This window comes from Vidua chalybeata, chromosome 3, assembly GCF_026979565.1.
Source record: "Vidua chalybeata isolate OUT-0048 chromosome 3, bVidCha1 merged haplotype, whole genome shotgun sequence".
Taxonomy (NCBI): domain Eukaryota; kingdom Metazoa; phylum Chordata; class Aves; order Passeriformes; family Viduidae; genus Vidua; species Vidua chalybeata.
In genome coordinates, this window is record NC_071532.1 from 93,601,617 (window position 1) to 93,618,918 (window position 17,302).

The following is a 17,302-nucleotide window of genomic DNA, read 5'->3' on the forward strand; positions in this document are numbered from 1 at the left end:
AAATGCTGGCTTTAAAACCTTTCTTTCAAGCTCTCAGAGAAAGCATCCATATATTTACAGGAAGTTTTATGCAGGGTAGCAAAACTGTAACCATGATAAAGGAGTGATTAGAGGATGTCAGCCACCACCAGCCACTGTCAGGGTTACTGAGGTCACAGAGACAGGAAAGCGTCTGACCTAATACAGGAATTAAATGAATGGGGAACAAATTGCTGTTAAAGAAGGGCTGCTGGGTCCTTAACAAATCCAGTGGCTGCAGCAGTGCTTGGCTGAGAAAGCAAGGCTTGCAGCAATGCTCTGAATGAACAGGAATAAGAATGGAGGTCCTTGGATCCACACCTGAACATTACTTTTGCCACAGCCAACACCTGCAAGGAAAGAAAGAAAAAAAATCCACAAAACCCTGTATTGAAAAATCCACAAAATCAGCAATTCAATCACAAAGACCTATGTTAACATAAAACTATTCCTTGAGGACATAAATATTCTCCTCTTCTTGTGCAGCCTATCAACAGCCCAGCTCTGCTATTACAAAAAGGGAAAATACAACAAACTACTGTAAAGCAATAGCACTAGGACTGCTTGTATGCTTCTCATTCCATTACCAATTACTAGAGACAACAGGTTACAGAAAGATCTTACAAAATTCAAATGGATTCATCTCCATGCACCAGAGGCTTCTAGGAATAACAGATAAAACCATGATTTATTACACTGTACACAACTGGATTCAGAACAAGCAAGTGCAGAATATGGTACATGATTTATTTTTTCTGTACATTACATATTATTAAATTTCATTGACAAACCCAAAACTTCCACAATTTTTCCTTTACCTCCTTAAGCCAAGCAATTTATTTTGTTCTACAGGATAGAAAAAAACTGCTTCCTGGAGAATTTATCATCTGATTAACTTGGCAGAAGTTGCTCCAGCTCAGACTGACTTTCAGTGTTTCCCATAGCTTGTCAGGTTAAAACCTCAGTTGGTAGCATAGTGTTCTGCCACTGTACCAGTCTTGGAACAAGCAACTCCATCCTCATTAAATTTCAATAATGTCTTCTTCTTAGAAGATGAAATTAATGCAGTTGCACTTGTAGACATTCCAAACAGTATAAATGAAGGCTGTAGCTACCATCAGAAAGATTTCCAGTAGCCCCAGGTTGGTCTCACGAGTTCTGCAAGATGTGCTAAGACAGGTTAAATGCTTAATAAAGTCCTTAAGAAAAATAAATATTTTTGCATAATGTATGTACAAAAAATGGTTGATTTCCTTCATTCATATAGGTCCAACAGCAGATATAACCACAGTTCTATTTTACTCACTAGCTCATAATAATGAATGCCACCTTCGTAATGATGTAGTAAGAGTCCAAGAGAATATTGGCCTATTCTTTATAATAGTGCAAATTATATGGAGGTGTTTTGAAAACCATGGCTTATAGAAAGAAGGATTAACAAAACCCCCCCTCCCTTTGGTCCCTGCAAGAGTAGTTTAATTCTTCCATGAAATTTTCAAAACTCCCCTACATAATTTTAACCAACCATTAAGGCGTCAAAAGCATGGATTTAAAGTTGAGATTAAAGTGGTCTGTCTTGGACTTGAAAAAAAGTCCACTGGAGATTTCCTGACAATGAAATTTTCTTAATGTTTCTCCTTTCCTCCTTGCTATTCTGCACAAAAGCAATATGCTAAATAAACCTCTCTGATAATCTCCCCCCTATATTTTTTTAAGCTACAATAAAACATAACACTTAAATATATTGCACAAAAAGCATAACATATCCTGTCTGAATCTTCACAAAAAACGGCCACAAACACAGGAGAACAGCTACTGAGTATCTCAAAATTTGAAGAGATCAATAAAATGCTGAGGAGATACTGGCATGAGACAGGTGTTTGGATCACTGGCTGTGCAGGGGTGTCCTGTATCCTGAAAAATGAAGGAGAAAAATAAGTAAGTTCTCTTTCCATAGTCAGTCTCCTTTCACCCCCAATTTAGGGGAGAAAAAAACCCCAAAAAACCAAAAAACAAACAAAAAACCAAACAAAAACAAACAAACAAAAACCCACAAACAAACAAACAAACAAACCCAAAGCAAAATCAAATCCAAAACAATTTTCTCCTTCTACGAGAACCTGAGCTGGAGCCTTTGAAAAAGTATCATCTTTCTTATTCATTATTTTTTGATAAGCATAACAAAAAGGCAAAAAGGCATGAGCTTTATTGAACCAAAATTATCTATTTAATGAAAACCTGAAGTCATCTATTGCTTTGAGGGAAAATGAGTCCCTTGCTTTGAAAATGATGGGTAGCAGATATTTTCTCAAAAATCCTGAACAGTGTGTTTGAATTCCCAGTCTTAAAAGCTTTTCTACCTTGCTACATTTTCCCCCTAATCTTTCTTTTGTCTTTCACACCTACCTTTTCCCCAAGTGAAATGAAAGTACTGCCTTAAAAAAGAAGTTGGCACCTAGGCAAAGTAGGAATAGAGAAGACAGGGTGGAAAGGCTTTGTCCTTACAAATTCACTAAGCCTGCAGTGCTTTCTTTCTCCTCTTACAGAAATTTGACCTCAGCAGACCTGTCCAATTATTTAAGATTCAAATTCATCTTTGAACAAAAAGTTGTGTTTTGTATCTTATTAAAACCCCCTAAATGAGGGAAGTGCAGAGGTGTAATGAGAAGTTCCCAGACAGTTCAGTGGAGAAGATAAAAAACTTGTCAGTGTTGTTGTAAGGCACAGAAGTGTCCTCACCAGGCTTTAAGGAGTTTCTGTCCCTTTTCCACCCATGTTGGTGAATGCACCATGTGAGGCAAGAAAACTAGATAAATACATGACAAACAGATCATAGACTACTATGGTCTTCATTGCTTTTGTTTCCATAGGAAGTGCAATTACATGCAATTCAGATAATAGAAGGAAAGAATCTCTAAGTGATACTTTTTTTCCTCACTGCCACATTCCCACCCAAAGTCTTTGCAGCACCTAAGTGCACCAGGTGAAATACATTCTGAATACTGCTCAGCTTTTCCAGTGGAAATTGTTACTCAGTAGATTTTTTTATCTGTATTTTTCCATTAAGTCTAGGGAGGACTACAAGAATATGCCAGGTAGTATCACCTCCTCATCCTCCCACTCTTTTTAATAATTGCTTTAACATCACTTGAGAAACAGTTATTCATGACACAGAGGGAAAGACAAACACACACATAAAAAAAGAGACCCAGGGAGAACTGCCTATTGGGGGAATCTGTAGATGAGACAGATCAGATGGCAAAAACCTAAATCAGAAGTGTTAACCTTAACACCTTCATCTTGAGATGACATCTGCAAGGAAGAACTGCACCACACCAGAAAACACTCAAAGGTAGTTGCTAATGGATTATTATCTTCTCTACCCATTGCCATATCATACTTTCCTAGTTTCCAGGAGAAAACACCACCAGAATTATAATTCTGGGAAAAAATGTAGGGTTTATCCTCTTTCTTATTTGTACTCCTGAATATTTTAAACCGAGTTTGTGACATGCTTCTTTCTCTGCACATTGTTATAAAAGCGCTTTTGAAAGTTCTACCCAGTTGGGAATTACAGGTGCAAAAAATATCTCAGAGATCAGTTATTGATGTTTTTAGTTATTGAAAACAAAATAAATTTTACAGTGAAAAAAGTTATGAGAACTGAAAAGAAGAATCACAACTTTCTTGTAATTTTGAGTATTCCTCATTTCGAGAGAAATACATTTTTATGGGAATAATAAACTCAGTAACAAAATAAAAACACTTAATAAATTGTTAGAATAATTTGGTTTCAATGTTTAAAGCTAAAGCAGACTTCTTTGAAAGTAAGAAGAGAATTCTCCAGGAATGTTTACTGGCAAATGTAGTTGTTTTCACCGAAATCTAGCATAGCTAGTTATTAAGAAGATCTGTAAAAGTATATTTACCATTTCTTCATTCAGAAGACAACAATTTAATTGCTTCCCTTGACTACCTCAAGTCACATGCAGCCTGTTTTGGGGAATTTCTTTTCAGAGAAATTCTCTATAAAAGTAAATACGACTACAGCATTCCAAGTGCAATAAAATCAATTTTTGTACATTTGTATGGAAGTTAGCTGAGGTACATGTTACTCTTCAAATTTAAGTACTGAATTAAATACATCAGGGCATGCAGAAAACAGTTTATAATGACACTGAGTGCAGAGAAACCTATTTCTTAGCAACATCTGTCTGATCCCACTAACACCTATGCTTATTAGAAACTGAATTATGGCTCCTAGTTTAAATGGCATTAAGAGACATTATGGCAATAATAAAAGACAAAATGATGAAAAGCTGAGATGAGAAGTTATCACTACCCTTTATCTAAAAGGGAACAAGAAACGAACTATTCCTGCTGCTGAACTGATGTGTAGAAAGAAAAATCAAAACAGAGAGCATCAGATTAGAAAGGAACACATTATTCTCTTTGACATTATGGAACAGTCAGCAATGAAAACAGATGAGACAGAAGAAATACCTGGAGTAACAAAGCAAGGTGGTAGTCCTTTGAAATCGTGAAGAAGGAAGCAGGAAGGAGAGCCGTAAAGTAAAAGAAGCAGAGTTAAAGTTTATTTAAGCAAAGGTTCGTAAGCCATTTAGAAAAAGTCTTTTATTCTTGTGGCAAATCACAAGCAGCTTTGTAACAACCAAAATCAGCAGAAGTCACAAGAAGACTAAAACCAAGTGTTATGCAAAGTGATTACACTGTTTTCATAAAGCCCTGGAAACTGAAAGAAGAAAAGACATTTCAGCTTCTGTGGCCATGTCTGAGATAACTGAAAAGTGCTACTAAGTAAGCTCAGGAAAATAAAAGAACCTGCCACAATTCCTCTGGAACAGAGGAAATAGTATACATTAAACCACTCACAAAGGCATTGCACAATAATTAGCCATTACTTTTGCACTACTGAAATTATGTGGATTTTTCAGTTTCATCATAGACTTATTGCTAAATCCTTTAGCAATAAGTCCTTTTGAAAACAGACGTTCAGTATGAAAACTTTCCTATGACTCCCTCCTAACACAGAAGAGTACAAAAGTCACTGTACTTCCAACAAAGAACTTAGGAGACTCCTATGTGCTATATATAAATTGACTTTGGTTACAGATTTTAGACAAGTAAAGGAATACAAATACCTCTTCCTGAAAAACTCCTGAAGACTTGTTAAAACCCCATTATGGTTATTATAGTATACTGAAAAAGTTATTTACCTACTTCAACAGTTCAATAGGTAATTCAACTCAGTTGCCATCAGTCCCTTTTTTGCAAGGCCTTCTTTGAAAAGCACACAAAACAGAGGGTTCCAAGAATTTCCTGCGTGTAGCCCTCTCACGTTGTCAGCAATTACATTATATTATCCATTTCATAAATTGCCAAAAACTCTTCTCATCACTAGCTAGGGCTGTGCCTTTGGGCTATTTGAGACCCTTGTGGCTTTGGTTCTTGGAAACTCCTAACTCTCAGCACACTTACCCAAAACTACCATTTACTTGCATCAAGGATGGCCCTTAGTGTAAATACTTTCCCGAAATAGTCTCATGCTTATGCACCACTTATGTCTCCAAAAACAGTTTATGGAGAGTAGCCACGTTCCTTGTTAGCACAACTGAGTTAAGAGAAATTAATCTTTCCTAGTCTTCATGCCCTGATCGCTTTAGCACCTTTTTCTCAGCAACTATTCCAATGTTTTGCTTTGCTCTTTAATGAGGGAAGAAAAATAAAAATAGATGCCATATGAAGAAGTGTTCAGCTCTGCCTGAAGTTCTTCTGAATGACCTTGGAAACAAAAGTTCCCTGACTTCTGCATTACACCATTAAAAGAAGAAACAAAAATTTTACGTATTGTCAGCTAGCTGAAGAATACAGTGCTTCCATTTGTTTCAAGATTCAAACACTTGCTACTTCCTCTGTAGTAACTGTGATTTTTCTTTTAAAATTTGGATTTGGTGGTAGTGATTTTGTTGTTTTTCTGCTTTATTTTGGTTTTTTTTTTTGCTATGCATTACAAATATAATTGTATGTTGAGCACTCATATACATATTTAATGTAACAGTCTTTCTAATCAAGTCTGATACTGAAGCTTGAATAAATTTTCAAAGCCAGAAAAATGTTCAGATTAAGGAATATTTTCACCCAGAACAGGATTTATCTAGAATTAATAAAATACCTCCTATCCCTTTGCCCCTCACCCCTGCTTTATTTCTCACCTCTTTAGCAAGTTTGGGAAGGGATACAGACACAAGAGTCTGGGAAAAAAAAAAAGCAGCACTATTTTTCCCCCATATAACTGAATGACCAGCACTACTTGACCCACACTGCCCTGTAAAAAGAGGGACAGTATTTCAGATGAACAATTAACTTGTCCCTACCAATAAGGATGCCAATTATGCATAAATCAATTCATTTAACAATCCATTTCAGCCTGATCATCATTTATTTTAAGACAGAGACAAGGCTTAGATGCCAAGGAATACTGCAATGTAGGCTCACAGAATGATCAGGAGGTCTCTAGCCCTGCCTCCTGCTCAAAGCAGGCTAAGCTGTGAGATCAGACCAGATTGCTCTGAGCTTCAGTCAGTTCCTGATCACATCCAAGGATGGAAACTGCATCAGCTCTGTGGTCAAACTGTTCCCTTGCTTGGTTGTCCTCATGGCAGGCTCTTATGTCCCCCTGTAGCAATTTTCTCCAGCCACTCCTCATATGGCAAGTCCTCCAGACTCCCAGATTACTTCACCCAGTTCATCAGTGTCTCCCTTGTGCTGGGGGCCTCACGGCTGCAGCATCTCAGATGGTCTAATGAGTGCTGCATGAAAAGAGATAATGGCTTTCCTCAACCTGCTGACTGTGCTCTTGTTGAAACAGCAGATCCCAACACCTGCTCCAGTATTTTTGGTTGTGTGCTTCTGCACAATCTATAACTCCACTGTCACTTTAAGACCTGCCCAAATCTTTAGGATGAGGCAGCACTGGAATGGTGATCTAGGAGGTACTGCTCATCAGTCCAAAGTACCTTTAGAGCTTCCTGTGCTGCATTTCAAAGAATTTAAAAGTCCAAAATGAGCCCTATTATTCCAGCAGTAGATTGGAACAGGTGTCTTGTCACCTTGACTGCTATAACCTACTACTGGAATACTACTGCAACCTGCACAGGTTCACTGCCTCTTACTGTCCCACCATCTCCAAAGTTAAACATTTAATTCCAAACACATTCAAAGTAATTCCTAATATTAGAGACTTGTACTTTTCAATTATATTAAGATCAAAATGAGAGAAATTTAGTGTAGAAAGCATTAACCCTACACAGTGAAGGCACGCAATCCAGAGAAATCTCATACCACAAATGCCCATCTAAATGCACCTGTGTACTTACCTTTGAAATTTCCCCTTTCAGAGAGAAGCTTTACCCTACATATTGAGTTACGTGCTAAAGACTTATTCTACTGTAATGAAAGTTCTTAGTCATTCTTGACACAGATCCTTCAGAAAATGCCCAGGCTTTTAACATTAAGAGCCAATTCTGGCTACCTGCTTTCCTACTATTAATTTTGCAAAACATTACTACCTGGAAGGGCTCCCGTGATATCAAAAATACTCAACTTCAAAATCATATAATTAAGGAACATGCTATTTCTAGCAGAATTTAGCTTATCCTGCTAAACAGCCTAGGTTTTCTGAAGGAAAATTCAAAAGCCTCACACTGACATACAACTTCTCATAAATATCACAGAAAGATGACACAAGAGCAACTAATTTATGTTATTTAGAATATGAGTAATATGAGTATTTTCCAAAATTTCTCAAACATTTCTTGTTCTTTGTTGTCCACTTGACACTACCCATATCTGATATTTCAGCTGTAAAATTAAGTAAGTGTCACTAACTAGAAAGTAAGTCTTTCCACATGGCACTTTTCTTTGCAATTCTAAGTATTGAGTTATCAGATACAAAGAAATAAGAAGGCAAGATTAAGAACAACTTCAGAATTTAACACAGATTTTATATGGAAGTTTTATATATAATTTTAGAGTTAGATATTAGTTATCCAATCACCTTTCACATGAGACAGCTGATAAGATGACCTTGCAGATGATCACCAGTAGCTGTTTGAACTTATTTCTGATTATCTGTTCCAAAGCTCTTACCTTCCAAAACAGAATACTACAGTGTCGACAGAAATGCAAGGTGTCCCCGTACTGTTCCTTTATTGGGTAATATTTCTGAAGTGCAAAGTACATCAGCTTCCAGTCAATGTGACCTTTCTCTGATGGAATCAAATGCCTACAAAACTAGACATAAAATTAATATCTTCCTTTAAAATTATTGTAGTCAATTCAGGCAAAGGACAGGGGAAGGTGGGGGGAAGTTTTGTAACTAGAATTCTTTGAAGTCAATATTATGACATCATACATCTCTGCAAAGCAGTGAGAGATCTGGCCACAAAAAAGATGGAAGGCAAAGACTAAAAATAGGAGAGTGCATATTTGCCCAGAAAAACTAGGCCATACACAGCTGATCTAATTCTACTGTCTCAAAATTATTCTAATTATACTCAAGAAGCATTTAACCAAACAGTATTTAGAGTTGTAAGCAATTAATTTTATCCTTTTAAAAAAACCCAAATCACTCAGGAATGAGATTTAAAAACATGATTGTGCATTACAGGTCATCGTTTTCTGTTTAAGCATTATGGATTTAAATAAAGCTCTTCCTTTAATTTTAAAAGCATATACATGTTTCTTTTTCACATTTGGTTGTGATCTCTCTAGAAGGATAGCAATAATTTGTACACTGACATACTCCTTGAGGACCTAATCTGCATGTAAAGATTAGCTGCAGCACAACAGCTATTTCTCCCCAGCTTGAGAAACAGACAAGGTTTATTAAGTATGTATTATAAAAGACCTCTGTTCCACTCAGTATGGATTAATGCTAATACATTGAAGGCTTTCTTCATTCAGAAGACAATTCCTGAATGGGGAGAGAATAGAACTGCCTTTCTGATTTCAGCTACACTTTATTTTGTTTCATAATGGCTCTTGTTTTTTCCAAAAGTGCTCTTCAGATATCAATTATGTTTTCATGGTTGTTTCAATGGCTCAACAAACACACTGCAGGGGACAGAAAAAAACAACCTAACGTGATTCTGTGGCTTACTAAGCCAGTACACTTGTAATGAGAAGAAGCAGAATTTGATATGGTAATATCATTAGATAATAACTTAGTAAGAAATTGAATGTGAACATTCAGGAACACACTGGAAACACTGTGTACAAGAGTACTTTAAGGGGCACAGGGACAGCTAATTTCACTGAAACCCTTAAGGATCTTTTTCCCTGCATTACCCTAGTATAAGAAGTTCCTCTCTAACCAGTTTTGTCACTGTTCAGTAGAGCTTCCCTCATCTACCCTCAAAATCCACTCAACTGCTACATAAGCTTAAATTTGTTATCCTTGTAACTTTATGTTGAATTCTTCTGGGCTGCTTCTGAGGATGGGTTTTCAGTTTGCTTCTGTCTATTTTTTCCACAGTTAATTCTAAAACCTTTCATCTCACACACAAAAAAAAATCTTATTTGGGTCAATGGTGCATGAGTTAATTGAGCTTCAGTTCTGCCTTCCCCATTACAATAATACTTAATCTGGTAGTCACCAAGCATCTTCAACCTGCCAGATTTAAGAACAGGCACTTTTGGCTTCCTCCAGTACAGAATGTTTCAAAAGTTCTTCCTCCAGCTCTGATGAGGTACCTTCCACTTTCTTAGGTTTATTTTCACCTAGTCTGATTTTTTCCCAGCATTTATTAATGTCAGAAAATGAAGACAGTTCTGGAGTCATTCCTAGATTAATTCAATGCTCTTTATGAGAAAGTGATAGGAAAGTACTGCTTCTCTTTCTATTATTAATTTCAAAGCATTTGTTCTTACCTTCTTAGCAAAGATTCAAGTTGGCTTCTCCAGAATTTTCATGTAGCTTAAAAGTTTGAGAAACCTGTCTGCCTACCTTAGTTGGTAATGCAAGCTCTACTTCAGAGGAACACTACAGAGGTATCCTCTACAACACTGCTAGGCAGTTTTTTAAAAAGCCCATCTTGCAGTCATTGTGCAGTAATCATGAGTATTCTCTGTATTTGGGGCATGATTCCTCAAAATATTGCATTCAGTATGTCTGTGAGTTTAGGAGAACTACTTGGCTGTTTCCTTGCATTATTTTTAAAAGTGAATGCATTATTTCTAAAAGTGAATGCAAGGAAACAGCCCAGTAGTTATCTTAAACTCACAGACATACTGAATGCAACATTTAGGAGGAATCAAGCCCCAAATACAGAGAACACTCATGATTACTGCACAATGATACACTTTTATCTCAAAAAGGGCAAGTTCATGCTCCATTATTAGTATATGATATCAAAAAAGCTACATTTATACAAATAACAGAGTTTATTACCTGCTTTTCTGCAAAATGGTACTGGCAGAGTTTTTTCCACAATTGCCTGTCTTCACTAAGCATGTATAAAGTTGGGGTCACTTGACCCAGAGTAATAATGTCCCAGCCATCAGAGAACCTGTATAAGATGTTATTCAGCATATGGAGAGGGAGATCGCTAAGCGTAAGTCCATTGTTGACTTGCTGGAAGTAAGAGTTGAAGATTTTAGCTACAAAAATGTGACAGTATAAAGTACAAATAAGATTCTTTACCTTAGAGGCATCTTAGGTCATAGTTTAGTTTTTTCAAATCATTGAATAAAATCTATGGTTAATGCTTGCCTACAATTATTCTCTAACTGCTGTTGAAAATTTAAATGACTAATGGTACAGAAGAAGCAACAAGCTGTAAGCTTTATAATTCATAGCTTTCCTACTGTTTAAATAAACATATCTTAAATTCATTATTTAAATTTCAAATAATTTTTGAAAGACTTCTGTTCTCCCAAAATAATGTTATGCAGTCTCAAAAACTATAATCTAGTGAATTTCATCTATAGTGTGCTAAAGCCTTAACTATAAGAAAGGCATGAACCAATTATTTCTACCTTGTTGAATCACTATAGTTTCTCAATTTTTATTAGCAAACAAAACACATATCAACTTGCCTTAAGCGAACTAGAGAATAGAACAGAATATAGAATACAAGACTGAAGACCAGAGATACAAAATGAAAGCAGTTTGGAAGTTAGAAGAGAGTGGGATAATTTCTGAAGTCTAGAGAAAGTTCCCCCTCGTTTATAAAGGAGAAGATCTGCAGAGATGACAGATGAGAGTACTGAGAATGTTTTCATTAAGACTTTACACCTCTGTGAACTGTAGTGGAGTAAGCAGCAGCACAGCTCCTACACAACTAAAGCTGGAGCCCACAGGGTCAGGTGGCAGAGGCCCAGCTGGCTGGAGGCAGGGTCTCAGCTGGCAGGGAGAGCATGGGCAGCTGCCAGCCCCAGGGAGCAGAGCTGCCCTGTCAAAAGGTGGTGGCAGCACTGCAGCCCTGCACCCATGGGCTCACATTTCTGCCTGCTTCCTTCCCAGCCATTCACCTTGCTTATAGACCAGACTTCCCATAGAGTCATCTGGTACAAGCACTGCAGAGGCAGCAGCATTCCTCCTCTGAAGAAGGAGTATGTGAGCACTACAGATGCAAGGCTCCTCATGGGCTACTTCAGCCAGTGTAAAACAGCGCCAAGGGAAGTGTCACGCTGGAAGGGAACAAGTGCAGCAGTAACTGCACTCTCAGAAGTGGCTGTGCTGTGGTGGCCTGGCACATGGAAACTGCTGTGACCAGGTTTCTCATTTCTCCTTTCTATTCCAAAAGTAGTTGGTTTATTCAGATAACCAGCTCACATAGAAAGGACAATTTCAAAATTTCATAGCTGGGAGCCAATAGATAAAATACTTGTATGACTTTACAGGGAGCAATATCTTAGAGGATTTCTTCCAGGAGTAAACCATTCAAATTAAAAAAAGTTGTCTGCTTATCATCAGACATTTCCACTATAAAACCCTGGAACAGTGCATACCACATGCTTTGAACACAGTCACACGAGGAAAATCCAGATGCTGAAGTCATTATCTTTTTTCGTACAAAAGCAACTGTGCTAATGAATAAATCTGTAAAATTGCTACTTGAGTTGATACACCTCCAAAACGTCTTAGATTTTTATTTCTTCAATTGTAGAAAATTTATTTTGGAACTAAAAACTGGGGCTTTTTCCTCATGTCTATCTCACAGAGATAATTTTTTTAAAACTTGAGTGGGAAAACCAATTCTATCTATACATCTCTACCACAAAGCAGCAGTACACACACTGTAGCAGTTTTCATTAGAGAAAAGCTACTAAAACATTAGAAAATTAAGTTGATGCCAATGAGTTAATTTCACATTACTTCTTCATAAAACAAAACAAGTAAAACTTTAAAATATATATGAAACTTGGTTCACTTACAAATCCACATGCAAAATTCAACATAATTCTCCTCCCCCAAATACTAATTAACATGATTTAATAATATACCTTGTTCATCTGAAGATTTTTTAATTGTTGTTGCCACAGAAGGATAGTTTCTAATCGGCAAATCCAAATATTGATGTTGCCTACCAACACAGATTTTCCTACTCCCCTAATCAGTATACAGAGAGTAGAACTCAGATCCTGCAGAAGGTCTTTGATCAATCGTGGATTATATTGGTCTTCCATAACTGGAAAACAAGACAAACCAAATACAATTTTGGATGACAAGAGCTAACCAAGCTAACAGCTCAAGCTAATCACTACTATTTTTTAGATGAATTAATTATAAATCAATTGTTTTTGTACAAATAACTGCCCTAATTCCCACCATGGCATTCAGTGGTGCAGTTCCTTACATGCAAGATCAATAATAAACAATTTCATAGGCAAATTTGATGCAAAAATTCATGCTATGCATTTAATAAGCTTAATGCTAAACAGGTAGCTATAACCCAAATTTCTTCAGTTCAAAGCAGACAGTATAACATCTCCATTTAGTGTGGTTACCAGAAAAAAAATAGAAATCAATATAATGTAATGGCTTTTTCTTAAAATAATCAAAACTTATGTTTTTTGAGTCTCAGTACATCATGCAAACTGAAACCCAAACATTTTATTAACCTAAAAGCTTTTGCATTTTGTGAAGAGCGTAATTGAACAGTAACCAATAGTTTTTGAATAGAATCTAAATGTCACTTAATTTCACGAACCTGTTTCAATAGACTTTATTCAATAACAAAGAGAAAATAACTTACTGCAATCATGGGATGGGAAGTATGAAACCTGGCATAATTAAGTATGCTATTACTATGTCTTACAATGTAAAAATGGTAATAAAACTAACAAAAAAAAAAATCAGTTGATAGCTTAGTTACAGCAATTAAATTTGAACAGTTAGATTACAAATCCTTAGGTCTTACCCTTCTGCACAATTTTGTCCAAAATGTTAAAGTAGTTCTTCTGTGCTGCACCACTCAGCGAAGTTAACTGGGATTTTGCAATTAACTGCAAAAGCTATAGAAAAAGGTTAAAAGTCATAAGAATGACAGAAGTAAAGGATGGTTTTAAATGCACATTTAGTGCATATGCTCACCTACAACAGCCTGCATTGGCATTTTGTGAAAATATAACTACAGATTTCAGAAGACAAAGTAAGACGTGGAAAGCTTTAACCATTCCCACTAGCATTCCATGAACAATTTCTGAAGGATGCACATTTTCAAAATACTGTACAAATACTTTTCTCTGGCAAAGCACATTACATACTTTATGAGCTGTAGTGAAGCAACAGAGAGAGTCTGTTTTAGGGGCTGACAAATACAAATGTGAACTTGGATGTGGCTGGGTCCTGAAGTCCCTGACGGATTTGGTGGCCAGGAACATCACTCTGAACTGATACCAGCTACCAGAATTACAGCTTCTGAGTGAAAGTATCTTACTGGTCAAACTGAAATGTGATGGATTTAGTGCACTACTTTCTATTCATGGAGAGGAAATACCCTATTTTGCCTAAACTCGGCAAAACCAATTTCTGTATTAGACCTACATTCAGGTCCCTGGTAGAATAAACCACAGCAATCTAATAATGAGCAATGTATAAAACATATCAGTAACTTTCTCTTAAGTATTATAGTAAGAATCTCCTAGCTGTCCACACATTTGCCTCTGAAACTACTGTGAGCAAAAAAAAAGTGACAAGAACAGTGGCAATGGTTTAGGGCAAAATAATCACAACAGCTTAAGCTCTTGCCACACATGAATGCCAAGCTATAGCTACTAGAGGCAGCCCTTGCTCCATTCTGACACATTTGCTTTTACATTTCAGATTAAGTTTTATATCTGATAAGAACCATTAGCTCTTCAACAAAAAATGGTCTCTTATTATGAGAGACTTTGATGTTGTGACACCATTGCAATGTTGAGAGGTGTGGGACTGAGTTTTGCAATTTGCACTTTATAACAATGAGTTCAGAACAAGTGTTCTCAACACACTGGAAAGGGAAAGCATGGAACAGCATTCCCTACAGAGTGCTCCAGTGTAGGGTAGCACCAAGTGTTGGCACAAGAGGATGACAAAGACTAAGCTTGCCAAAAATTATATTGTATCTTCATTTCAAAAACACCAATTTGACACTTCACTCAACAATAATTTTCTTTGGGAGGAAGAAAGAATATACCCGTTCTGTCCCTGATTTTTAATAATGTTACTTCTGGCTCCTCTGCACGATCTCTCACAAAACATTATGTGCTATGAAAGAAAGAAATAATTGTCCTGATGTAGTTAAATACAATCAATTTAGTTTCAAAAACTGTATAAATAGATACCGGGATCTCTTTCTTGGCTTTTTTCAAAGCCTATTAGCTTGATTAATTGAGAACATACCTAGAAGTCTCTGGCAGTCTGCCAGTTCAAGCAAGTAGGTACATTTCTCTTGATTAATTAAAAAAAAAACACCTGTTATGTTGCTCAGTCTAAAGATCAAATTAAAGAAACAAATTCCACCTGATTGATTATAATGAAGATTCCAATTTCAGTGAAAGGTAATATGCAAGGATTAAGACAATTCTAGCAAAAGCAAAGTAGCAGAGAGGACTAGGATCTCACACACTGATATATGCAGAGCCATGGCTTAGGTTGTCTAGAGATTGTAACTTTGAATGGATGATATGTTTACTTGGAAACATTCAGCCAAAACTCACCCAGATCCAATTCAGTGTATCAGAATTTAACAGCTACAAAGTTATCAATACACTGCAGCACCAACAAATACAAAAAGTAACCGATCCTACCTTCTCCCCCTCACTGCCCGTCCTAAAAAAGTCCTGGACAGACATCAATATTAACTTTTAATAATGAATGACATATTTTTAGTTAGTTGGAGAACCATCTGGATGGTCTGGGATCAAAGAAGAGCTAGAGTAGGGTTTGGTCTTTCAAAATAGTATTCTTGAGTTATACCTTGCTATCAACAAACAGCTACCACCTCAGGGGAACTGATGTAAAGACATGATCAAAGTTTTGTATTTGTAAAACAATTCTAAATTTTCAAAATCCCAAATAAATTCTAAAACAATTAAAGGACTTTGAAAGTCTATCTACTATTTTAAATTCACTCAGATTTCTTAGGGTCTGCTATTAGCAGAATAATGGTTTGGATTGCAAAGCCAAATTTCTGAATTTTAAAGTACTACTCCTTCCTCAATGATCTTAAGCCTGGCTGACTAAACCAGCTTTTTATATTTCTTGGAGAACACAAGAAAAATTGGTCAATGTGCTTATGCTGGGCTTTGCACTTTGACTTGATCAACTGTTTTGAGCAAGCCAGTTTAGGCACTGCGGCATCTAAAACAAACACAAAATTCTAGATCTGCATTCCTTTTACCTGCTTGCTATTCAAGTGAGACACCCAAGGTTAACACCATTTATACCAAATCACCTTTTTTAAGTGCTTTGGTTTTTCTTCTTCCTACTGTTTCAAGGCAGAAAAGTCTTGTGAAAGATCAAGGCTCTTGATTCTGGTCCCAAAACAGCATTAAAAAGCAATGTTCTAAACCACAATACATACATATACCAAAAAACCCCCAAACCAGGCAAGTACCCTAACCACTAACCTGGAAGCAAATCCTTTTTGATTTGTTTCCACATCTGTTGTTTTTCTGAAAGTATAATACATTGCCTCATCTTCACAGGCATGGATAGAGTGTGTTTTCTCTACAAATAGTCCACAGGCTAGTGGTAAGAGTGTTCTCCTGGTGTGTTTATTTAATTTTTATTTGTGTTTTTTTCAAGTTCAGGATGCATTCCAAGAAATACAATATTTGTGAACAGCCTCACCACTGAACAGTCCACTCTAGTCCTGATCTGACTCAGATTTTGAGCTTCTCTAGGAGCTGGGACAAGCACTTTAGTACCTCAAGTTAGATAATAAAATAAACCTGGGGCTAGTAAGATACCAGTATCCCCAAAACAGGCATTTCCAAGTGGGCAGCTGTTGAGGCATTGAGCTGCAGTCTCAAGTTATAAGGAATGTTAACAAAGATAAATGCATAGATATCCTATCCTTGATTAAAAAAAAAAACCAAAAAAACAAACAAAACTGCAATGAATCACAGGACTGGTAAGAAGTTACAGAAGATACAAAAATAGCAAAATACTTATACATCAAATATACTTCTGGAAATTGTTATTTGAAACACATTTGAGATGCAGCAACGTATATTTAAGATTAATAACACTTTACTATTTTTGGTTGTATAGAAATTATTTTACTTTTAAAGAGCGTTCATTACCCAGACTGATGAACAACAACTGAAACTACCATGGATGTTCCCCTTTTAAATGACACAGCACACTGACTATCACCATCATCCTCAAGCTATAGGCTTTCAGACAGCCAGATAAAGAGTTTTCACCAGAGAAAATTTACTCAGTTTGAAGTTGCTACTTGCATCATAAATTACATATGATCAGGATACTTATACACTTACAAATCATCATCTGTTCAGTGCAAAAATATTCCTTTTGTACACACAGGCAGATCAGCAGGAGCATTTTTATAATATACATATAAAATAAAGAGCTTTATACATATAAAATAAAGAGCTTACTTTGACCACGTAATTGAACCTCCTGATGTCCTGAATCGCACTTGAAAAGTCCAAGCGGTTAAAGGCTTCTCCCAAGGTGCAATAGCCATGTCTCTGAGAAAGGGAAAAATATACTTTAAATGGAAGGAAACAAAGACTAAATTGAGTAAAA

At 36.5% G+C, this 17,302-nt stretch overlaps 1 protein-coding gene across 4 annotated transcripts in view; it reads right to left on the reverse strand.

Moving 5' to 3' along the window:
* Nucleotides 1–687: 687 nt before the first annotated feature.
* The window catches only part of FBXO25 (F-box protein 25), a 30,081-nt gene continuing 13,466 nt past the window's right edge, over nucleotides 688–17,302 (reverse strand). For 2 of the 4 annotated variants that reach the window (XM_053938690.1, XM_053938693.1), the window contains 6 exons: nucleotides 17,152–17,244; nucleotides 13,464–13,557; nucleotides 12,547–12,731; nucleotides 10,490–10,672; nucleotides 8,188–8,331; nucleotides 688–1,932 (listed from right to left, as the gene is read on the reverse strand). In XM_053938690.1, the coding sequence (XP_053794665.1) occupies nucleotides 1,843–1,932; nucleotides 8,188–8,331; nucleotides 10,490–10,672; nucleotides 12,547–12,731; nucleotides 13,464–13,557; nucleotides 17,152–17,244 (789 nt within the window). In that variant the 3' untranslated portion in view covers nucleotides 688–1,842. Of the gene's footprint in view, nucleotides 1,933–4,521; nucleotides 4,549–6,548; nucleotides 6,849–8,187; nucleotides 8,332–10,489; nucleotides 10,673–12,546; nucleotides 12,732–13,463; nucleotides 13,558–17,151; nucleotides 17,245–17,302 lie in introns of those variants that run through there. The other 2 variants (XM_053938689.1, XM_053938691.1) reach the window with 2 other exon arrangements.